The 24533-nt window shown below is 51.0% G+C and overlaps 1 protein-coding gene across 4 annotated transcripts; it reads right to left on the bottom strand.

The window, feature by feature from the left end:
* Positions 1-550: 550 nt before the first annotated feature.
* OXTR (oxytocin receptor) lies at positions 551-24447 on the bottom strand. Of its 4 annotated transcripts, none has more exons than XM_049097634.1 (4): positions 24199-24447; positions 22778-23779; positions 22135-22239; positions 4710-4846 (listed from the first exon to the last, which is right to left on the bottom strand). In XM_049097634.1, exons 1-3 carry the CDS (start codon positions 24314-24316, stop codon positions 22178-22180), a joined length of 1182 nt encoding a protein of 393 aa, XP_048953591.1. In that variant the 5' UTR covers positions 24317-24447; the 3' UTR covers positions 4710-4846; positions 22135-22177. The 4 variants fall into 4 exon arrangements, with proteins under 4 accessions (XP_025306738.3, XP_048953591.1, XP_025306739.3 ...); XM_035703131.2 differs by lacking the exon at positions 4710-4846 and adding an exon at positions 18683-18819; XM_025450953.3 differs by lacking the exon at positions 22135-22239 and having other exon boundaries at positions 551-4846; positions 24199-24433.
* Between the last annotated feature and the right edge of the window lie 86 nt (positions 24448-24533).

The following is a 24533-nucleotide window of genomic DNA, read 5'->3' as shown; positions in this document are numbered from 1 at the left end:
CCGCAAACAATGGGACCGGGTCCCCCTACTCCCACCCCAGCCACACGGCTGGGGTCCTTCTGTCATAGGCAGAGAACTCTGCAGCCCTACAGGGGAATCCAAGCCCACCAGCCACCAGGCATGATCACCATTTTAGGGAGGGAGAAAGAGGGCAAAGCAATGTATGGGGGGAAAAATGTTTATACAGTGCACCTTTTATAAAGCAGTTAATGAAGCAGACATCTTGCTCTCGGCCACATCAGGCACCGGCTGGCACAGTCCATGAGGGTACCAGAGAAAGTCACTGCAGTAGGACAAAACTGAGGAATTCACATTTTGCATCTAGTGGTGTTTCACTGCACTCGAATAGAAAAGGTTAAGCACTTTCGAAACCAGGATATTTGTAAAGGGTGACCTTGTGCAGCTGTAGCCCACAGATCCATCCAAAAAGGAGCACAGATTGTATGACAGATTATGTCTTTCAGGGCCTAAGGAAATGAGGCTCAGAGCCTTCGAGTGTTCACATTTCACTTTTGACCATCAGAATAATGAAACATTGCAGAAGAAAACCTACATGCTCCAATTTATTGGCAGCTCCAGCCATGTGTTTGGTTTGCAGACGGGTCTGATGCGGTGGGAGAAGGTGTATGCAGACCTCGGGGTGGGGTGTCTGGGGAAGGAGGGCAGAGACAACCGAGCTCAGGACTCGGTTCGAGAAAGACTGAGAGGGTGAAGATAGTCTCTAGCACAAGATTGGGAGGGGAGGGGTGCAGAACCATGGGTGCTGCTGAAACCGAATGCCACTGATCTGCTGTGCCCGTGGCCCCCAGTGGCTTCTGTTAGCTGCTAGGGCAGCAACTTCCCCGGGAACAGCAGAGACTAGGGCAACTCTGGCTGGTGAGCAGGGAGGCTCAACTGCCAACAGACCCCATCATGGCTGCATCTGCACCCAGAGTGCCCCCGTGGTCCTATACATGGTCACGAAGACCCCAAATCAGCTTCCTGTTAGCCTCCCAAAGAGCGAGGACTACCTGGTATTCACAGTGTCCAGTTAGTACTGAAGATCTTGTATTAAATGGTACGAGTCTGAATACTGGCATTCCAGGGCATGCCTCTCTGCTCCCTGAACATCTAAACCATGCTAGCTTCTTCTACTATGTGCAAGAATGTGTGTGTTGTGTGCACACGCAGTGTGGAGGGAGAAGAGGACAGAGCATATAGAAAGTGAATCTGTGGCTTTTGGGAAGTGCTTTTGCTTGTAACACAGTGAGTCACAAAAATATGTATAGACATTTTTTTTTTAAGTGCACTAAAGAACCAATGAGTTGACCACTCCCCATCGAAAAACCTCTGATCTAGAACATCGTGTATTAAACAACCAAAGGTATTTCTTGGGCACAGTCATATCCTTCCTCAGGGCTGACAGGACACTTGAGAATGTGTTTACCAGGTGAGTAAAACCTTTGAGACCTTCGGTGAAATGCCCTTCTAAATAAAACACAACAGTCTGCAGCCCAAGACATCACTTGTGCCGGTACTAGAGCAGGATGGGAGTATTACCACTGCTGGTAGCTTTGGCCAAACTGGAAACACCATCTCTTGCAGAAAAACTGAGTAACTGTTCCTCCTACATGGTAAGTCACAGAAATAGAAGAAGCTCAGGGAGATTCTAAGGAATTCATCCTTCCAGCCGGTCGTCTCCAAATTTGGTTGGTAAACATTTGTTTTTGTGAACTTCTTTTAAATGTTCAATTCGGTGGTTTTCACATATTCTAAACACTCACATACCATCATCACTAATTCTAGAAAATTGTCATCACCTCCCCCAAGAAATCCAGCATTTATTAGCATTCCCTCTCCATTCAGCCCAACTTCCAGCCCCTGGCAACCATGGTCCTCTAACCTGCCCTATAGATTTGCCTGTTCTGGACAGTTCACAAAAACGGACCCATCCAGTATGTGGCTTTCTGCAATGGCTTCTTTCACTCGGCAAAATGTTTTCAAGGTTCATCCGTGTTGTAGAGAGTGACAGGACTCATTCCTTTATAGCCAAATAATATGTCACCATACAGAGAGACCATATTTATCCATTCATCTGTTGATAGACATCTGGGTTATTTCCATCGGAGGCTATTATAAATGAAGGTGCTATGAACATTTATGTGCAATTTTTTTGTATTTGTATAGGCTCTCGCTTCTCTTGAGTAAATACCTAGGAGAGGCATTTCTGGCTCATATGGTAATTCTATGTTTAACTTTTTGAAGAACAGCCAAAGTATTTTCCAAGTGGCTGGACCATTTTCTATTCCCACAAGCAGTGTATGAGAGTTCCAGTTACTCTACATCCTTGCCAGCACCTGTTATTGCCCATCTTTTTGATTACGGCCATCTTAGTGGGCGCAAAGTGGCTTTTCGCTGTGGCTTTAATATGCATTTTCCTAATGAACAATAACATTGAGCATCTTTTCATGGGCTTATTGGCCGTTTTTATGTCTTCCTTGGAGAGGATATAAAAATAGGTCTATTTATTTGTTTATTCAAATATTTTGCCCCTTTAAAAATCGGCTTTTTATTCTTAAGTGTTAAGAGTTCTTGATATATTCTGGATCTGAGTACGTGATTCACAAATATTTTCTTCCATTCTGTGAGGTGTCTTTTCACTTTCTTGACAGTGGCCTTTGAAGCACAGAAGTTCTGTACCCCATTTTGATGAGGTTAATTTACCTACTTTTCCTTTGCTTATGCTTTTGGGAATCATATGTGAGAAATCACTGCCTAATCCAAGGTCACAACGATTTATGCCTATGTTTTCTTCTAACAGTTTTATAGTTTTAGCTCTTACATTTAGGGCTCGAAGCATTTTGAGTTAGTTTTTATACAGCGTGAGGTAGGAGTCCAACTTCATTCTTTTTTTTTTTATTGAAGTATAGTTGACATACAATGTTATATTAGTTTCAGATGTACAACATAGAATTCCAACAATCCCATACATTGCTCAATGCTCACCATGGTAACTGCAGTCACATAACAACGTTATCACAATATCATTGACTATATTTCTTGTGCTATACTTTTCATCACTGTGACTTATTTGTCTTATAATTGGAAGTTTGTACCTCTTAATTCCCTTCACCAACTTCATCCTTTGGCATGTGGATATCCAGTTTTCCCAGCACCATTTGTTGAGCGGACTGTCTCCCCTATTGAATTCTCTTGCCACACTTGTCAAAAATCAATTGGCCATAAACATGAGAGTTTATAACTGCACTTTCCATTCTATTCCACTGGCCCATCCCATTGATCTTTATGTCTATCCTTACGCCAGTACCACACTCTTTTGATTATCATGGATTTGTAGTAAATTTTGAAACCAGGAAGTATGAATCCACCAACTTTGTTCTTTTTCAAAAGATCATTTGGCTATTCTGGGGCCCTTGCATTTCTGTGTGAATTTTAGGTTATCAATTTGTGCAAAGAGGCCAACTAGGAGTTTGATAAGAGACTGCATTGAACCTGTAGATCATTTTGGATAGTATTGTCTTCTTAACAATTTAAGTCTCTGATCCACGAACATAGGATATCTTTCCATTTATTTAAGTCTTCTTCAATTTCTTGCAATGATATTTTGTAGTTATCAGGGTATTAAGTCTTATACTTCTGTTGTTAAATTTATTCTTATTTTATTCTTTCTTATACCAGTATAAATGGGAAGATTCCTTAATTTCATTTTCATATTGTTAATTGTTAGTATAAAGAAATACAACTGTTTTTTTGCAAATTGACTTTGTACCCTGCAACCTCAATGAATTCATTTATTACTTCTAACAGGTTTGTATATATGCATGAACTCCTTAGAATTGTCTACATACAAAATCATGCCATCTGCAAAGGGTTTTACTTCCTCTTTTCCAATTTGGATGCCTTTTGTTTCTTTTTCTTTCCTAACTGCTTCATGTAAATATTAGCTTCTTAAACATTTTTAACACAAGTTTTAATTGGCTGCCTATGCCAAATGGTTTCATAAAGGAATCCTCTGTTCCCAGGGCCACCTTCTGACATGCTGGTGCCCAAGGATGCTAGAATGGGTCCATGCAAAAGTAAAAGCACTCTGAAGTCAGGCAGGAGGACATTAGCACCACCCTCCACATCTGAGGTCCCATTCCTGCTCCTTATTCTGAGCTTAGAACACTAGGCTTCCACACCCAGGGTGTTACCAATCCTATACTTACCACTTTTCACAAGATCCCAAAATAAAGGAGTAAAAAGATACTGGAGTGAAATGATAGGTCCAGGAGAAAAAAAGAAGAAAAAAACCAAAAACAAAAACAAAAACATCTACCAGCCAGGGACAGCAGTAGGGGCAGGGTAAATAAACATCTATAGGACGCCAGAGGAGATCCAGGGGTTGTCTGATGGCTGAGTCCCCCATCATCTTCTACCATGGAGACTATTTTCCTACCCGGGTCAGGATTTTATCCCACTCAAGCTACCCCAAGGTGCAGAAGAGTGCAAACTGAAAGGTACCTTATACACACACACACACGCACACAGCCACCAAGGGGCGGACTGTCTAGGTTGGCACAACCTAAGCCCTTGGAGGCAGTCCTGGCCCAGCCTGGTCACACTGTGGATGGCTGCGAGGAACTCCTCTGGCTGGAGCTGTGGTGGCTCAGGACAAAGGTGGATGAGTTGCTCTTTTTGCTAACGCTGGTCTCCCCTGGACGGTTCCCCTTCAGGTAGCTGGAGGAGCAGCAGAGGAAGCGCTGTACAAGTTCATGGAAGAGGTGGCCCGTGAAGAGCATGTAGATCCAAGGGTTACAGCAGCTGTTGAGGCTGGCCAGGAGCATGGCTATGATGAAAGCCGAGGCTGAAGGGAGGGTAGGGGTGCAAGGAGAAAGGAGAACAGGCCATCACTACTGGAGGAGTCACCCTCATTTCCTGAGAATGGCCTTTCCCAGGTACCAGGGGCTGAGTCACAAGATGGAGAACTAGAGAGACAAAGTCTGTCTGCCTTCCATATTGTGGCTCTGGGCGTGCACTCAGCCTGCCCCCCCCCCCCCCGCCCATCTCCCAGCCTTGCCAGGCTCAGCCTAGCCCTAGAATGCTCCCCATCCCGTCTGTCATCAAAAGCATACCCGCCGAGAGCTTCCATCAGCAGGGGCTGCACTCGTCCCGGCCACCTGTTCATTCATAACTCACTCAGCAAGGATCCAGTGCCTATGCCTTGGAGTGCCCAAGAGCACAGAGTCCGGAAGCTGCCAGGCCTGGTTTGTAGCCTAGTTCTGCCAGCAACAAATTACTTTAGTTCCCCAAGAGACTGCTGCTTGCTAATCTTTCAGCAGGGATAACAAGGCTATCCAAACCTCACGAGAATACTGCAAGGATTTTTTTAAAAATGCCTGGCACTCGGTAAGTGCTCAGTACATGGTGGCTGCTATCGTGACTGTGTGCCACACACCCGGCAAGGCACCAGGGACACAAAAATAAAATGAGTAGCTCCATGAGGTGGGCACTGTGCGGGCACCGTGGGGTAGGGAACACCAAGGAGGAGTGCAAATCTGAGCAAATCATGGCCAGCCCCACAGACACCGGCATTTGAGTTGATCCCTGAAGGATGCTTATGAGTTTTCCAGGCAGAGAGGGAGGAAGGGTGCTCGAGGCAGAAGGAATTGCACAGGAAAAGGCACGGTGGCAAGAAAGAGCTGCTGTTTTCGCAGTTGAGAACACTGACAGTTCTGTACCCCTAAGAGCACTGCTTCAAGAGCACGACAAATAAGACTTACACAGAAAAAAAAAAGTTTACCTTGAAATTATTTGAGGAACCGTGCAAAAGCTATTACACTGAGCATTTATTGTGTTTCAGGCAAAATTAAAGATCAACTTCAAGACTTTGCTTGTCACGAGTTCAAGCTTCAAAAGGAAAGAAAAATTTCAAATCCTGGGGTGCCTGGCTGGCTCAGTCGGTAGAGCACATGACTCTTGATCGTGGTGTCATGAGTTCAAGCCTCACACTGGGTGTCAACCTTACTTTAAAAAAAAAAAAAAAGCAAGCAAGCAAAGAAAAACTCCTAATTCTATATACCTCCGGGTTTCAGAAGGAGGGAAAAAAATCTAAGTTCCTTGCAATGGACTTCAATCTGACCAACTGTAGCCATCTCCTACCATGGAAGAGAATGAGGAATCCCTCTAAAAATCCGCAAGGAAAACAATGTACCCGAGACAGCTGCTCTCAGCCACATCCTTATGAGTGAAGGCACCTGCAAGAAGGCTTGGAAAATCTTCTAGTCTTTGGTCTTGTCTACAAAAAGTTTTCAAAAAATAACTCCAGAATTCTGGGGTGTCTGGCTGGCTTGGAGTGGCATGTGACTTGATTTTTGAGCCCAACATCGGGTGCAGAGATTACTTAAATTAACAAATAAAAACTTAAAAATTAACAAATAACTCCAGAATTCAAGAGCTAAATCCAAGAAAGGATTTTTCACAGGGACAGTGGAGCCACAAGATCTAGAAGCCACCACAGATGAAGGCATGGAGATATTTGTCAGCAAAGTCACCAAGCACCAAAGGGAGAACGATGTTGGTTTGCAAGACAAACGTTTGGTTCTCAAAGTGGGATCCTTGGATCACCTGGGGACTTGTTAGAAATGTAAATTCTCAGGCCCTGCCCTAGACCTACTGGACCAGACCCCTGGGGGTGAGGTTCACCAGTGTGTTGTAAACAGCCATCCAGAGGGTTCTGACACACACAGAAGTGTGAGAACCACTGGTCTAATTATTTGGTGCACCTATTGGCACAAAAGCAAACCACAATGGATAAAACCAAAAGTCTTGCAAAAGAGAATATTTAGGAAAGCAAAGGAGGAGCATCTAATCCTTGAACTAAAATAGTAAAGAACAAGAGAGTGGAGGGACGCCTGGGTGTCTCAGTGGTTGAGCATCTGCCTTTGGCCCAGGGCATGATCCCGGGATGTGGGAATTGAGTCTCACATCGAACTTCCCACAAGGAGCCTGCGTCTCCCTCTGCCTATGTCTCTGCCTCTCTCATGAAATAAATAAATAAAATCTTTTTTTAAAAAAAAATAGGGAAGTGGGAAACTGGAGGGGAAAAAAAAAGGCCTGTTCTACTCACTTTCTATAGAAGAGAAGAAAAAAAATATATATATATATATATGATTTGGATGGCTAAGAAGATGAATTTAAATGTAGCAATTCAAGCAGCCTGGGTGGCTCAGCAGTTTAGGGCTACCTTCAGCCCAGGGTGTGATCCTGGAGACCCGGGATCAAGTCCCACGTCAGGCTCCCTGCATGGAGCCTGCCTCTCTCTGCCTGTGTCTCTGCCTCTGTGTGTGTGTGTGTGTCTCTCATGAATAAATAAACAAAATCTTTTTAAAAAAATGTAGAAATTTTTTTCTGAGAAATCACCAAGACTAAAAAAAACCCAGAAAGTCCTCAAAATTGTAATTAAATGTGTAAAATAAAGGAGGCAAAATCAACACATAAAAAGTTAAAATTTTAACAGGGCATTGAGGAGTAAGGTATCAGACACATGGGCAAGAATGAAGGTGTTTAAGGATATGAAACAAAGTAGAAGGACATAGTAGGAATGAAGTTCACACTTGGACAGGAAGGCATCACCTTTCACCTAACTGCATGTAGTTAAAATCATATCTTTTCTCTTAAGCTATTGCCTGACTTTACGTTTGGATCATTTAACTTACTTAACCTATCAAAAACAAAACAAAACAAAAAAAAACAAAACAAAACAAAAAAAAAACATGCAGAAACATCAGCAGCAAAAAAAGGCTGAGGAGCCAGGGGAGATTTCCTACCTCCAGGAGGCCAGCCTGAGTGGGAGGAGTCGGGAGCAGCGCCAGCGCCTCTGCCCCCACCTGGTGGCCGCAGACCGGAAGGACGACCTGGCTCGGCTCCTTGGGGGATGCATCACCCTAAGCTGAACCTGCTCCAGTCAGGCTACCAAATGCTAAGGGTACAACTGGACTTTTAAAAATTTGGCAATATCCTAGGCATCCAAGGGCCATGCGTCCCCCGTGGTGGAAATGCAACCATCAGCAGGGAGGACAGCTATCTGGGGATCAAAAACTGGAGAGGACATCTCAAAGGAAGGAAGCAATAGAAACGAAGGCACACCAGTGAGGATGTCCAAGAACTTTCAGGGGCTGCCAGAGATGGAGTAGGAGAGTTTCACGAGAAAAGAAACGGCAAAGAGCCAGGCTGAGGAGGATCTTGAATCCAGGCTGAGATTTAATCTATATACAACGGGGAGCCATTGACTATTTCTGAGCAGGTGATTGATTGCACCTCACCAGCTCTTTGCACTTGCTGAACCCTGTTTAGACCACACTGCTGCCCTTTCTGGTGGCTAGAAAGGCTTCACAAGGCTGCAGAAGAACAGGAACAGAACAAAGCATGGAACATATCGTCCTCACGATTCACAGTGTCGTTTTCAAGAAAGCACATGAAAATGCTGACCATTGAAATCACCGCTCAAGCTTGCACAGGACCCTGTGGTTTTGTTTTTGTTTTAATATTTTATTTACTTATTCATAAGAGACAGAGACAGAGAGAGGCAGAGACATAGGCAGAGAGAGAAGCAGGCTCCCTGCAGGGAGCCTGATGCGGGACTCGATCCTGGGACTCCAGGATCACTCCCTGAGCTGAAGGCAGATACTTAACCTCTGAGCCACCCAGGTGTCCCTACCCTGTGGTTTTTAAAGCAGACTCATCCCCATTTTTTTTAAGATTTTATTTATTTATTCATGAGAGACACAGAGAGAGAGAGAGAGAGAGAGAGGCAGAGGCACAGGCAGAGGGAGAAGCAGGCTCTGTGCAGGGATCCCGATGTGGGACTCGATCCTGGGACTCCAGGATCACACCCTGGGCTGAAGGCGGCGCTAAACCTCTGAGCCACCCAGGGATCCCCTCATCCCCATTTTATCTGTGAGGAGACAGAAGCTCAGAAGGGAAGTGACTTCCCCAGGGACACACAAGTTCCCCTGTGTGTTCCTACCTGAAATTAATGAGGTCAATCCTTTTCGAACGAGATCAGCATTCACACATGTCAGGTTGGTACCAGTTAATGAATCCTCTCAGTCCCAAAGCAAAGACACAGGCTTGCCAGGCAATGGCTCTTCTGCTATGATTTGAAGGACAGAGAGCAACTACCCTTTCTTCCACACAGACATGATTGTCCATGGAGACTAGGTACTGGCTGTTCCCAGTGATGCTCTTTTATAATCTAAGTACATCTAGGATGGGAAACACACTACCTCCTTTCAGATCCCCACCATTCATTCCTGTCAGAAATGACCCCTGTTCTAGACCAGGGACCAGCAAAATACATAGCTTGGCCTATGGGGGCCAGCTCCCACCTGATGCTTATTTTTCTAAATAAAGTTCTACTGGAACACAGCCCACACCCATTCAATCATACCTCGTCTATGGCAGCTTCTGTACAAAAAGGACAAAGCTGAGTACCCGCTACTGAGACCTTGTACCCACAAGCCTCAAACAATTACTGCCTGGGCCTTTACAGGACATTAGCCAATCCCTGATGCCTGTAGGAGGTCAGATGTTAAAAACCATTGAGAGGGGCTCAGAAGGTCAGGGGGAAACCCACAGAGCAAGCCCAGCCCACTTCTCCACATGCTACCACGAGACGAACCGGGTGGTGGCTTTGCTTTCAAGTTACCCAGGCACGGCACAAATCCTGGCTCTGTCACTTTGCACCTGTGTGTTCTAGGGTGAGGAGTCACCTAACCTCTCTTAACCTCAGTGTCTCCATCTGTGAAATGGGAGTAATAAAAAGAACTTCTTTCCAGAATCACTCCCCAGGTCCATTAGACAGGACGCCAAGTACTCATCATGATTCCTGGTGCTCAATAAAAGTAAAAACTTCATAAACTTAGCCAGTGCTATTGTCACTACACCATGACGTGTACACGCCCAGCCCAGTAAGGATAACAACCTGCGCAAAACAATGGGGAGAGGCTGCTCCTGGGGCTGGGCTGTGTCTTGGAATCTGAGATAGCCCAGGGTGGGGCACAGGACACAGGGCCCATAGGCTGAGCTTCTGGAAGCTGCACTGCCACATGGCAGTGCCTGTCCGGCGTAGCTCTCGGGCTAGACTGCGGGGCCAAGAAGGTCAGCTCATGCGTAGATTCGTTTCCTGGCTCTAAAGGCCCGCACCACAGTGTCACCAACAAGCTTATCTGCCCTATTCAGCTAGCTTGTGATTTCCTGACGGATTTAAACAGACTGAAATAATGGGCATCTTCAGGGAGGGCTTCTGGACTCCGCAAAGTCAAAGGTGTCCTAAAACAATGGACTAGCGATAGAGAATGCTCTTGCCTTATTCCGTCTTGCTTGGGGTCCTGGGAATGCCAGATCCTGCCCTGTAGATTCCAGTGCCAAGATCTGTTCAAACATCCGCAGCTGGGGAAAGCTGCTGTCTCTGCCCTCTCCTCGCTGCTCACTGCCTTCTGGCTCCAGCCTTTGGGTCATGCCGCCCTCTGGGGGTTCTTCTATACTGAAATCCTTACCGTGGGGACTGTCTTCTTTCTTCCTTTTTAATTAATTGATTTGAAAGCGGGGTGGGGGTGAGCAGGGGGGCCAGGTACAGGGAGATGGAGGGGGAGAAATCTCAAGCAGGCTCCCTGCTGAGCGCAGAGCCTGACGCAGGACTCGATCTCACGACCCTGAGATCAGGACCTGAGCCGAAATCAAGAGTCAGCCACTCGACCGACTGAGCCACCCGGTTGCCCCAGGACTGTCTTCTTTCAAAACACACTGCCCACGGGGTAGCTGCTGGTGAGGCACTGATTAAAAAGGTGACTCAGTGGTGCTGCCTCCAGTTGGGTCTTGCAGGTTCTCAGCGGATGCCCTGGTGCCCGGATCCCAGGTCCCGCCTTAGGACCCAGGGGCTCATTCCCCAGCTGCCAGGGAGCTGGCCAGTGAGGCTCCTCGCCGAGTTCCTTTCAGGGCACTGCCTTTGGCCAGAGAGGAACACCCTGTCCCAGGAGCAGCCTACATCCGATGACCAGTCCATGCAAACGTACAAAGGTCCACCCCCTTTGCCTTAATTGAGGCTTCCTTCTCTGAAGGGCCGTCCCTGGACCAAGCTCCAACACTGGTCCCTGCCCACACTTTGGACGAAGCAGAGCAATGAAGTCAGAACTCATTAAAGGAGGAGCTGGAAGTCAGAATCCACGGATACCTCCAAAGGTGTGGTCTGCAGCCCGCACCTCCTCTGGGCCAGGAGGATGGCAGAGAGGGGCCCCAGGGGCGCCCCAAAGATGGGAGGGAGGAACCAGGGACATGGGATTCAGATACAAACCCTTGGGGTCTGAATCCTCCACCTAACCCTTCTCTGAGCCACATCTACCCTATGAGCCTTAACATCCTTATCTGTGAATTGGAGGTGACTCTTGCAAGGACTCTGAGAAAACTGGGAGGAAAAAGTGAAAAGGGCTTTGTGAATGGCAGTGTTTACTCACGTGATTGGTATCATTATTCACAGATATGAGATATGACCGACTGCATCATTTTTTAGAGCCCAAAGTTTGGAGGCTCCTGATCCCAAGTCTACTAAAGAAATTGTCTTTTGCCCCTTTTTCCATGACTTCCAAGATTTAAAAAAGAAAAAAACAAAAACAAAACCGGGACGCCTGGGTGGCTCAGTGGTTGAGCGTCTGCCTTGGGTTCAGGTTGTGATCCTAGGGTCCTGGGATGCAGTCCCACGTCGGGCCCCCTGCGTGCAGCCTGCTTCTCCCTCTGCCTGTGTCTCTGCCTCTCTGTGTGTGTCTCTCATGAATAAATAAATAAAATCTTAAAAAAAATCAAAGCCCTGGGGTTGGATGATGTGACCCCCAAAGGAACTCCTGATGGTCCATTTGGAAAAGCTTCCCCAGCCAGTGACTAAGAAACCCAAAAGGGAAGGTGGCCACAACCTATGGAGAGCAGGATTTCAGGGTCTCTGCTGGGACCCTATCTATTCCACCCTGTGCTCCCCATAAAAATAACATCCCTCCCCAGCACAGAGCCCTGAGTGGTGCAAACTGCTCTCTCTGGTCCTTGCCAAAAAGTGAGGGCTGGTGGGAGGCACTGGTCCAGGGACTGGTCCTCACACCTGCATGGCCACCAGCTTAGGGCTTTTCTCGGAGGAAGAGGAAGAGGAGGTCAGATATTCCAGCATCCTTTCATGCCCTGGGCCCGCTACCACAGCACCAGCCCTGGGGACCTGCCCTCGAGGGAGAAACAGACGTATAAGACGGGCACTCGGGGGATCCCTGGGTGGCTCAGCGGTTTGGCGCCTGCCTATGGCCCAGGGCATGATCCTGGAGTCTCGGGATCAAGTCCCGCATCGGGCTCCTGCATGGAGCCTGTTTCTGCCTCTGCCTCTCTCTCTCTCTCTCTCTCTCTGACTCTCATGAATAAATACATAAAATCTTAAAAAAAAAAAAAAAAAAAGACAGGCACTCTATTAAACAGGTGCAGCACTGGGGAATAGGCTGGTGGGCCCAAGGCTGGGGACCACGGTCTTCAAGATCTTCAAGGGTTGATCTTCAAGATCTCCTAGGCTCCAAGCAAGAGATGTGAGCAGATATGGCCACCCGCCCAAAGCCAAATCCCCTGCTGGGCAAGTGTCACCCCCAGGAGACAGGACCAAGTCGGTATTTCCACTCAGCGCTGTGATTCATGGAGGGGTGGGGGGCAGAGGGCCACTTGAGGACGAGGACGGCATGCCCCAAAGCGTTCCACCCGCCTACGAGCCTGGCTTTACTCAGGCCCCAAGAACTCCCATGTCCGGATTTCCCGGCACCCCCTCCACCGTGTCACCCAGGCCCAAATTAGCCCGAACAGCTGACGGGCAGGGCAGCCGGCCACGGCCTCTCAGCTACGTCGTGCCTGAGGCAACCAATGCATTTCACATACACTTCAAAGACCTATGGCTTAGCTAACATCTCTCATCTGAATCGAATCAAGCCTATTAACTTTTGGAAGAGGCCCTCACTCCAGAAACCAATTGCTCGGTTCAAGAACCCCCTACCAGGGGATTGGGAATTTGGGTCTAAGTACCTTATTCCTATAGGGGCTGTGTAAGAATTTGAAAACTATAGTCTACAGAAGACTTTTTGTTTAATGACTTTTTGAAAGTGCACTTATATAAAGATCGAATACTAGTATGTATCACAGAGTGCCTTCTTTGAAAAGACCACCATTTTACAACATTGGAATTGTTTAAAAATTCACAGATGTCTGATGGCCCCATGTATCATAAAGCCAGGATTCAGAGCCAAATTTGTGGGCTACAGAGCTTTAGGTGAGCTTCTAGTATGTCCTGCCCAAATCTGGGCTCACTGGGCTGGATGTAAAGAATAAAACCGACCACATTCTAGATGCAGAAGAGCTGGGGCCTTTTGGAAAACAACCAGCCCTTCTCTACTCTGCAGGGAATGACAGGCCCTGCAGCCAACTTCAGCCATTTTGATAAAAGAGGTAAACTATAGGGCAGCCTGGGTGGCTCAGCGGTTTAGCGCCGCCTTTCTGTGTGTGTGTGTCTCTCATGAATAAATAAATAAAATCTTAAAAAATAAAAAAAAAAACTTTTAAAAAGAGGTAAACTATAAAAGACCTCCTACTCAGTATGTAGTCAACAGGCCACCTGCAGAGGCATCACCTGGATGCTTGGTAAAAATGCAGACTCTTGGGCTCCCTCCCAGACCTCCTTAATCAGAAACTGCATTTTTAAAAAAAGATTTTATTTATTTATTTATTCACAAGAGATGCAGAAAGAGGCAGAGACACAGGCAGAGGGAGATGCAGGCTCCCCGCGGGGAGCCCAATGCAGGACTCGATCCCAGGACCCCGGGATCACGCCCTGAGCCAAAGGCAGATGCTCAACCACTGAGCCACCCAGGGCGTCCCTAGAATCTGCATTTTAACAAAATCCCCCCAGGTGATTTGTGTGCTCAGTGCAGTTTTAAAAGTATCCCTCCAGGAGGGAGAAAGATAGTAATAAAGTAACTGCTGGATGATCTCAACATGGGATGTGCTGCTTTGCACAGACAGCTCCTACTCATCCTTGGAAACCCTTTTCAAATGTTGCTTCCTCTCTGAAACCCTCTTGATTTTTTTCCTCCAGGGAGACAGAATCAACTAATGCCTCCTGGGGGTGACACCTGGGGGTGACAAATATCGATAGTAAAGACCTCTCTCCTTCATCATCCCTCCATGTTGTCATTACTTATGTTTTCAGACTTGTGGCTGGGGACTGCGTGTCATGTATGGAAAATAGGAAAAATTCTATAAGGGACTGAACTGAAGCATGAAATTAGCAGACAGGAAGTCCTGATATAACTGCCGCTGGCAGGCTGACAGGCAAAAGGGCCATCTCCCTGCTTGACAATAGGAGGTGGCTCTACCACTGTGAGTGGACTCTGATGCAATTCCCTCTAGGAAAACCAGGCTCACACTCAGATACCAAGTTCTGGTGGAGAGAAATGGAATAAGCAAGAGTGATCATTATGGGGTGAGGTGTGGGCCACAGAGGGCAGAGGCCCGTGGTACTGGAGCATCTGGCAACAGGCAGGAAGTGCCAGCTCCCTGCAGAGCAGGACGGCAGACTCTGGCAGAGGATGCCCCTCCGTGGCCAGGAATCAGGATGGCAGGAAGGAGGGGCTGGGACTCTCGAAGGCCTGATTACACCCCCTTCCTACCCACCCCTTATGCAAGGGTCCCCGAGATTTCTAAAACCCAGAACTAGAACCTTCCTACCACCCCTCCTGCTGCCTCCTCCAGGTAAGGCTTTAGATTCTCTTTACCTTTTTTTTTTTTTTTAATTTTATTTATTGGAGAGAGAATTAGAGAGAGCGCAAATAGGGAGAGGAATAGGAAGAAACAGACTCCCCGTGAGTGGGGACCCCGACGTGGGGCTCAAGATCTGAAATGAAGGCAGACACCTAACTGACTGAGCCACCCAGGCGCCCCCTCTCTTTACCTCTTAACACTGGTTCGAAGTACCCACAGGCTTGCTACCAGTCCTCTCCTGCAACTGCAGCCCCTCTGCTAAGAGGAGTGGTGCTCCTGAGCTCACAGCAGCTCCCACCCAACTGCACCGACCCAGCCCAGGACCTGAGAGTCTTGGAATTGCTCTGCTTTTTAAAGCAGACATTAATTGAGCACTTACTATGTGCCAGGCACTGTGCTACTGGCAGCCACAGCCCATCCTGCACACGCCTAAACCCTATCTTAATTCCAGAAAACTGGGCTCCAGGCAGGTTTGTCAACTGCCCAAGGTCACTGCTGCTGCTCCATTGTGCTACATATCAGGACCGAAGAGCCTGACGGCAGCCAGACAGAAAATGGGCTGTTGCTCCCAGAGCTCTGTAACCCACCTTGGCCTGACTGTCTCATGTTTACGTAAATCCCACGGTTGGGGTTCCGGAGTGAGGGACTGAGGATGGCTCCATGCAAACTCTCCTCACTGGAGAACTGAGGTATCAAAGCAGAGGTTGTGGGGACAGGACCCCTGGGAGGTAGTAATGACTATAGAATGAATGCATTGGCCTGCAGAGGGAGGAGACCCCTAACTGGGGGGAACTGGGGGTTTCATGAAAGGGAACGCTGGCTGAGGCTGCCATGTCCAGCTGTTCAAGCTGTGTCCTGCCCGGCTCCTGGGAGCATCATGCTCACAGCCCATGAGGTAAATGGCACGTCCTAGAACAGTGCCACAAAGCACCCGCACTTGGATTTGGCCTTTGAAGGATGGGTCTCCAGAGAAGAGCCTAGAGTGGGCATGCCTGTGGTGGGAACAGAATCACCATGGGTGCAAAGCAAAAGGACCCTGTGGGAACTGGCAAGTCGTCAGGCCTGGCTGGAGGTACACGAGGCAGACTGGCCAGAGCCTGGGGCAGAGGTGACGAGGGTGGGTGGCCCTTGTTCGACAGATGTTAGCTTGGGCCACACCTACACAGTGGGTGGGAACCAGCGCTTCTCATCCAGGGGTGACTGCCCCTTAGGGGACTTTCAGAATTGTCTGGATACACTTTTGGTGGTCACAACTGAGGGGAAGGTGCCAGCCATATTCAGTGGGTAGGGCCAGGGATGCTGCTAAACGTCTCACAGTGCCCTGGGCGGCCGCCCTCCCAACACAGGTCATCTGGCCTCGAACGCCAGTAGTGCCCAAGTCCAGACACTCTGCTCTCAACCAGAAAGCTGCTGATGCAAAGGAAAGTGGCCCCACAGAGGTGTGGTCCGGCTGAGATGGAGGGCTCCTCAGGGAGCGTGGGGCGGGGGGGTGGGGGGGGGCGTTGAGAAGCGCAGGCTTTGAACCGGAGTGTGAGAAGGTGGTGCCATGAGGGGACAGGCAGCTGGGTGTGTGCATGTGTGTCCATGCGTGTGTGTGTGTGTGTGTGTGTGTTGGCAAAGAGAGCCCAGAAGTGTAGGGATGGTGAGGCCACAAAGAGAGAGCAGGGCTCTGGGGCCAGGCCAGGAATCAACTCTCTACGGGAGATCCCAAGGCCAAGCGTGGTGGACCACCGTGCAAATGCTGGCCCCACAAGGAGGGGCCCTGCAGTGGGGCAGTCTTTGGTGTAAGAGGACATGGAGCAGGTCTTGCCTCTCTGAGCCTCGGTTTGGGGGTCAAAGCCCCCCTTACCTTGCCACGTGCAGGTGAGGATGAGACGTGGGGCTGGGTACTCAACAAGTGGTGGCTACTGTTACCAACTACTCTAACTCCTTATGTCACCAAAGCAGATGCCCAGAGAGGGTGTCATGTTCCACCCCCACCGTTTCATATGGGAGTGACAGAGGCCCAGAGATCACACAGAGATGGGCCCCAAATCACAGAGACGACAAGACCAGGTCTCTGAGGGGGACTCTCACCACTGCCCAGAGCTGCCCCCTGGGACTGATGCAATGGGGTCTGGAGGAGCACAGTTCAGCCCCCAGCAGGCCCCAGGCCCTGCCCTTAGGGGTGAGCCCTGTGGGGTTCCCTCTGCTTCCAACAGTTGCCAGCGCACAAAGCGGTGGGGTCGTCTGGTGGGCCAAGCCCTCCAGCAGCTGATCAGCCAGCCCAGCCTCTCCAGAGAGGCCCTCCAGCTGGGGGCAGGCCTGCTCCAGCAGCTGACCTCTTGACACACAGCCCCCCACAGCTTTCCCCAACCCCCTCAAATATCCAGTAGATGGAAAGCGTGTGCAGCAACGCCTCACCCAACAGAGTTTTGTTTTGTTTTGTTTTGTTTTGTTTTGTTTCTTTGCTGTGATTAATCAAACCTCTGGGGGAAAACAGTGAAGTCATCTGGGACAGAAACCCGAAGGGAGAGCATTGGCATTAGCATCAGCCAAGAACATAACTCACAACTGCCTCATGACAAGAGCGTGGTTGTTAACTGTCCATCTAATTGCAATTTATACCCAGAAGGGCCAAGTTTAAGAGCTCTTCAAGACAGAGAATGATCTGTCCAATCAATCTCCTCCTGCCCTCCCTCCCCCACTATCAGTGGGTCACCTGAAAAGCAGGCTCTCCTAGGTGCCCAGCCCACCCAAAACTGGGGCACGACATCCCTGAGAAGGTGAGGTGGATAGGCTACGCCGGAGGGACCAGAGGGCCCCAGAGAAAGGGAGGAGCTGGGAAGTTCATTTTCAGACAGAGAGACACTTAAAGCCAGGCCCCCTGTGCATGTCCACCTTTCTCCTAGTACAACACTCCTGTCAGATATTTGGTTGCCTCCAAGTGACGGGGGTGCTCACTTCTTCCCCAGGCAGCCAGTTCCAGGGTTGGAGCGCTGCTTAGAAGAGCCTTATTTCTCTGGAGTCCAATACCACACACCCATCCCGGCCCGTCTCCAGTACCTTTCTCCTCCCATATCCCTCATATTTGTGCAACCACCACAGGCTGAGCTCCCGATGAGTGTCCAGCCCTATGCCAGGCATTGGACCCACACCTTCCTGACAGAAAGTGTCCCTGCTGTGACAAGGCTCACAGTCCAGCCTTAACAAGTTTCCTTCACATACCAACCTCCCTGGACACGCTCTGTTTCCACCCTTATCCTCCTCCGCCCCGGCTCTCAGGAGAAATACACCCATCTCCTCCCTCAGGAATACCTGCCAAGATTCTCAGACTCAATCTCAAGAATGCAAACAAAACTTGTAACAAGTAGGATGGGGGAAGAGGAGGAGAAGATCACATGGCCCCCAAGTGCCACAAGGTGCACTATGTCACTCTCATAACAGCCCCAAAAGCAGGCTTCACTTCCTTGATTATACAGAGGAGGAAGTGGAGGCCCAGAGAGGTCTAACAGCTTGCTCAAGGACACACAGGAGAAAAAGGCAGAGCGAGCTCCAAACACAGGCCAACCACGTGGTTCTTTCCCTGCACAAACGATGCAGTTCCACAGGGTCTGCCCCCTGTCCTGGTCCATCAAACAGGTCCCTTGGTCCTTGTGCAGTCTCTACGCAGTGGAGGTCCCCACCCTGTTCTCTGGGCATCTTCTTGCTCCCGTGGAAATCAGTGGGTTTGAGAGAAAAGGTGACTATTCTGAAAGATGCACAGGGCTCATCTATGAAGTGTGAGATTGTTTTGTTTGTTTGTTTGTTTTTTAATTCAAAAGCTTCTCCTCTAGGAACAGAAAGTGCTTGTGAAGGATACATAGGGGGCTGGTCCAAACCTGCCGTGGGTGTCTGGTCTCACCCTTCCTCCTGCAGTCTCCCCAGCCTCTCTAAAGCAGGGCTCCAACAGCAGGTGGTTGCTTTGGGTGGGGAGGAGCTCAATTATTACCATGCTGCTCCTCTTCCTTTTCTCTCCTCTCACTGTTTCTGCTTCTAAACAATGGAAATATTGAAATTGAGAGTTTTCTTCTTTGCTTTGGCTCTTAGAAAAAGGAAGCCTTCTGTGGCTCACCTCTACACACAGAGCCTTTATTATTATTACTATTATTATATTATAATTTTCCTATCCTTTTCTCCCCTTCATCCAAGTTTCCTTGTATCTACTTTGCCTTGCCACAGTACCCAAATCTTTTTTTTTTTTTTTTAAATTTTTATTTATTTATGATAGTCACAGAGAGAGAGAGAGAGGCAGAGACACAGGCAGAGGGAGAAGCAGGCTCCATGCACCGGGAGCCCGATGTGGGATTCGATCCCGGGTCTCCAGGATCGCGCCCTGGGCCAAAGGCAGGCGCCAAACCGCTGCGCCACCCAGGGATCCCCACAGTACCCAAATCTTTGTGGCCAACCTCTTATGACTTTTGGACAAGGTGAGCTTGTCCTGTAAAGACAGCACTCAGTGTGAACTAAGATGTAGGAGGGAAAGAAGTCCATCAAAGGAGACAGGTGTGAAAGGAGCACCTGGGTTTGGAGAGAATGCCAGAGCACACAAACCCCAATGGAGGCAGGGACTTTGAGGACTGCGAAGGGCCTGGAGGCCAGCTGCCAAGGCAAGCATGACTTCTCCAGCTGCGCTGGTAGCCCATGATCTGTAGCCAGTGGTAAGGAGCTTCTCACTCCCTCGGAGGCTTTCATGATGAGGCTACTGGCAGGAACAGATCCCACATTTGCCCCATTCCCTTCACCTCTATCTATACCCACCCTCCACCACCAGGCTTCCCTGAAGAACGTCAGGCTGCTCTCAAAGTGAGTCCTGAACTTCCAGTCTCCACTCCCCAGGAGATGAGCGGAGCAAGGGGCCCTGATCTGGATAGTTTGCATCGCTTCTAAATGCCCTTCCTCCTGGAAAGTGAGGGCTGTGCATTCCTTCCACAGTGCTGACCAATCTCTTGAGTAGCTCAAGTCTATTTGTTTTATTCTTTACCACTTGCCAATGGCCTCCAGGCGGAGTCGTATCTCCAAAGTGACCGTAAACACCATTATTTCTATGGTCCAGCCTGCTACTTGCAATTATCCCAATTCATGCCAATTGGGCCCAGAGCCCACGTCCACTCAGACCCTCACTGCAGCCCTGAGGCCGAGGCATCACTTGGCTGGGCTGGTGACCAGAGCCCGAATCCTCAGGGCTTGATAGGCCTGTCACACGGGGACTGGGTGCCTGCCACTGGCAGCAGCAGCAGCATCATGAATCCCCTGCTGGCTGCATCTGTTCCCTTCTCAGAGCACTCAGGACAGAGTGCTGAGGAGGACAAGGGGGACCTGGGCTTTCCATGTGGCACCCACCCTTTCCTCTGAGCTGGGAAAGAAGCAGAGGAACAGATGGAAGACCTGAGGTTCTTAGAATCTGTTTCTCTCCCTGCTCCTGGAGCCTGAGAGCAGGAGCCTGGCCGTACTGAAGGCCCACCGGGGAAATCCTCAGGGGACCCTGTGCACCTAAAAGGCCTCTGGTCCCCACTCTAGCTGGAGGCGCTCTCTCACTCTCTCTCTTCCTGTATTTTCAAGACAGAGACGTGGATTGTCTGGTGGCCTTTTATTTTTTTTTTTTTTCTGGTGGCCTTTTAAAGTGTAGGAAAGAAAGAAAAAGTAATAAAAGTGTAGGAAAGATCTATACCTCACTCGATGATGATATGTGTTGACCATATACTCTCATTCTTTAGGGAGGAAAACTGGAAAAGGAGAGCAGGTGAGGGGGGTGGACAAGAGAGTCCTGTGAAGAGGGGGTGGGGGAAAGAAGGAGGGGGAAAAGTGAATGGGAGAGGCCAGGGGAGGGAAAGACAGAAGAATCAGAGTATCTGCTGAAAAAATGCACTGAACACTGAAATGTCCTTATTCTAAAAGCAAGATGCTAATGGTCAAAGGAGAGAAGGGGACCGACCCCTCACCCAAAGTCCCACACTAGTAAGGGCTAGAGGGAGGGCTCCCCAGTATGTCTCCCCAGTATCTACTCAGGATCGGTCTCATTTCCTCAAGGACTGGTGTTTGAACTCCTCAAGCCCTGGGTCTGGTATTTTCCACCCAGAAAATTGGTGTAGCCTGATGCCTTAATTAGAAATACCCACTGCTGACTTATGCCCAACCCAACTCCCTAGCTCTGTGTCCTTCATCAGAAGCTTGGCACAGGAGGAAACAGCTGGGGTGGGAGCAGGAACCCCCAGCTCTAGTCTGTCTCCAATTGGTTGTATGACCAGGAGCAAGCACCTTCCCCACGCTGGACCCCTGAACCCTTTCCACAAGATGTGACCAGAGGGGGATCCCTGGGTGGCGCAGCGGTTTGGCGCCTGCCTTTGGCCCAGGGCGCGATTCTGGAGACCCAGGATCGAATCCCACATCGGGCTCCCAGTGCATGGAGCCTGCTTCTCCCTCTGCCTGTGTCTCTGCCTCTCTCTCTCTCTCTCTGTGACTATCATAAATAAATAAAAATTAAAAAAAAAAAAAAAAAAAAAAAGATGTGACCAGAGGCTGCACCATGGAACCAGGCTGGCTTTGCTGGGTCTGCACAGCAGTCCTCCCCCCACACTACCCCAGTCCGCTGCACCCCAGGTGATCAGTGAGTGCTGAACTGAAAGGATAATTGCCCTGGCCACTAAGAAAAAACGCTAGGTTAATAGGGAGGGCTGGGTAAAGCCAGGACTCTGTGGTTTCTGGAAGAGAGCAAAGCAAAGTTATCCGGCTGAATGAAGGGAGATTTCAGCTTCCAAGGCATGGTTGTATTTTAGACCTTTGGGAACAGGAGTGATCACATCTAGAAATGGGGCATTTCTGCAAAAAGGGTAAAAGTAAACCCCCTGATCTACCCTTATAAGCATTAGAGTCGCCTGCATCCCAGTGCAGTGCTATGTGCTTACCCCCAAACAAAAAGGTGTGGAGCTACTGGAATTGTGTGTGATGAAGGCTGAGCTGCCTGAAGCTTACGGCAGCCCAGGGCTGGCCACAAGCCCCGGGACCCACGACACTCTCTGCTCCCCCCAAGCTCCCACCCCACAGACCATCCCATTCCCTCTCTCTTCCCCTGGTCTTCCCCACACAGGCCACCCTCAGCCCAGACCTCCCCAGTCCTCCCATGAGGAGAGCACATTCCTTCCCTACAGAAATCACCCAGCCTCCCAGGTCAAATTGAAATTTTTGTGTAGGGGCTCCCTCCCTTTTTCCACCCACCCCTTCCCATCCTCCAGCACAAGCAACACAAGCAAGATCTCTGGCCCTGGGCACCCCCCAACACCCCTCTCCCCACTTGCCCCCTGTGGCACTCACCTTTCTACCTTACAAGACTCACCACCTCCAACAGGTGAGGGCTTCAGGGACTGGACCCTACATCCCCAGGAGGCCCTGCCCTGTATGTCCTCCTGCCGGAAGGAGCTGGACAAATCAAACAGCCCACCTGCTGCTGCCCGCATCCAAACCAGGCCCGGAGTGTTCGGGCCGACTTGAACTTAAAAGGGAACTTCAACACTGAGTACACGTAGAGGGGTGGGAGCTTGAGCTTGTACCCGGGTTGGAAAGTTTCTCCCACCACTCACTAGGAAGTCACTTGCCGTCATACGGACCCTATGCCCCACAAGGAGCGCAAGGACTGTGCTACCTAAGGACGTGCGGGCGCCATCTCCTCCTCTCACTCCCCTACTGCCTGGTGAGATGCTTTCCTCATTGTGCCATTTTACAGAAGATGAAGTCAAGGCTCAGGGAAGCTAAGCCCCAAGTCCCTGGGCCAATGGACCCATGGAGCCCCGACTCACCCCCAGCTCTGCAGGATTCCCAAACCCACTCCCCCCACGCCCCACCCAGCCGCTCGGGATCCCCAGAGCGCGGTCGGTGCAGCGCAGGCAGGACGAGGACCCCCGTGCCCCCACCCCCGCCCTCCTGCTCCCTCCTCCGAGGTCCCCGCCCCGCTCGCTACCTTCCTTGGGCGCATCGGCGTCCCAGACGCTCCACATCTGCACGAAGAAGAACGGCGTCCAGCACACGATGAAGGCCAGCACGATAATGAAGGTCATCTTCACGGTGCGGATCTTGGCCTTGGAGATGAGCTTGACGCTGCTGACCCGAGCCAGGGCCGCGCGCCCCGCGCCCTCCCGCCCCTCCGCGGCCGCCGCCGCCGCCGTCTTGAGTCGCAGGTTCTGCCAAATTTTGAAGCTGATGAGGCCGTAGCAGGCGGCGAGCACGATGACGGGCACGATGTAGACGGAGAGCGTGATCCACGTGACGTAGGCCTTGGGCCCCCAGGGCTGGATGAAGACGGCCCAGCAGTCGAAGACGCCGTCGGCCACCTCGCGCAGCGAGAAGATGTGCACCTGCGGCGCGCTGGCCACCAGGCAGCCCAGCCACGTGGCGAGCACGGCCAGGCGGTCCGCGCGGCGGCGCAGCGCCCTCAGCGGCTGGCAGATGGCCAGGCAGCGGTCCAGGGACATGAGCAGCAGCAGGTAGGTGGAGGCGAACATGCCCACCACCTGCAGGTACTTGACCAGGCGGCACAGCAGGTCGGGCCCGTAGAAGCGGAAGGTGATGTCCCACAGCAGCTGCGGCAGCACCTGGAACACCGCCACCACCAGGTCGGCTATGCTCAGGTGCTTCATGAAGAAGAAGAGGCGCGAGTGCTTGTGGCGCGTGGTGCGCAGCGCCAGGAGCACGCACGCGTTGCCGCTCAGCGCCAGGAAGAGGATGAGGCACAGCACGGCCACCTCCACGCGCGCCAGGGCCTCGTTGCGCTGCGGGGGCCCGGCCGTGCGGTTGCCCTGCGCCGCCGGGGCCGCCTCGCTGCCGTTGCCCGCCTCCGCGCTCCAGTTGGCCGCCAGCGCGCGCTCCATGGCCGCGCCCCCGGCCCCCAAGCCCTTCGGAGGAGGCGGCGCGGCGGGGGGTCCGCTCCCGGAGACTCCGAGGGGGCCGATCTGCTGGTCCCGGCCTGGAACGGATCCAGAGCGCGGCCGTGAGAAGACCGAGCGCTCACCTCCCGAGGCGCGCGCGCGGTACAGGTGTCCCCGCCCCAGGAACCCCAAGTTCTTTGGGACTAGGGGCGCCGTCGCCTCCCGGGGGTGCTGTTCAGGCTGTTCAGCCGCGCCCCCCCCCGAAATCCCCGTTGGGGGTATCTCCTCCGAGCCCCCGGAATCTACCAGACTGACAGCTCCCTCCCTAAGATGCTGGGGCACCTGCACCGAGGGAGGGGGCGGATTCCAATGGAACACTCCCCCCCCCGCCCCGGGACCGGGCCTCCTGATCAGGCCCCCTCAGCCGGAGATCCCGAAACTGGCGACCCGCCTGCCCCCCTCCGAGCCTCGGCACGTCGGTCTTCCGCAAGACGCCCCAACAGCCATCGGTCCTTACTCGGGTTCCTTCCCCCGGCGATTGCCCCAAACAGCCACTTGCTTGGGAATCCCCCGCTCAGCACCATCCCCCTCAACCTCCGATCTCTAGGACGTTGGCCATCCCCTCGCGGGGGCATCGCCACCCCAACCCCGCGGTTCCTCCTAGCCCCAGGGCGCCCAGCTGCCGCTCCCGGGGACCCCTCCCGTGGGGATCCTCCGCAGCCCAGCGGCCCCTGGAAGCCCACGCGGTCCCGGCCCTCGACAGTTACGGGCTGTGCATCCTGACCCGGAGCGTGCCTCACCCCCGCACTCGGGGTCCAGCGGCTCCACCGGCCCCCGCCAGCCCGCCTGCCG

The sequence above is a fragment of the Canis lupus genome, chromosome 20 (genome assembly GCF_003254725.2).
Source record: "Canis lupus dingo isolate Sandy chromosome 20, ASM325472v2, whole genome shotgun sequence".
Lineage (NCBI taxonomy): Eukaryota > Metazoa > Chordata > Mammalia > Carnivora > Canidae > Canis > Canis lupus.
This window is presented reverse-complemented; position numbering and strand designations above follow the sequence as displayed.

Excerpts from the sequence above, each read along its gene's own strand:
- OXTR (XM_025450953.3), bottom strand. The coding sequence starts at position 24,316 with ATGCCCCCGCGAGGGGATGGCCAACGTCCTAGAGATCGGAGGTTGAGG. Across the intron at positions 23,780-24,198 it reads CGCCGGGGGAAGGAACCCGA|GCCGGGACCAGCAGATCGGC; the intron begins GTAAGGACCGAT and ends GATCCGTTCCAG. Across the intron at positions 4,847-22,777 it reads CGCCGATGCGCCCAAGGAAG|CCTCGGCTTTCATCATAGCC; the intron begins GTAGCGAGCGGG and ends CCCTCCCTTCAG.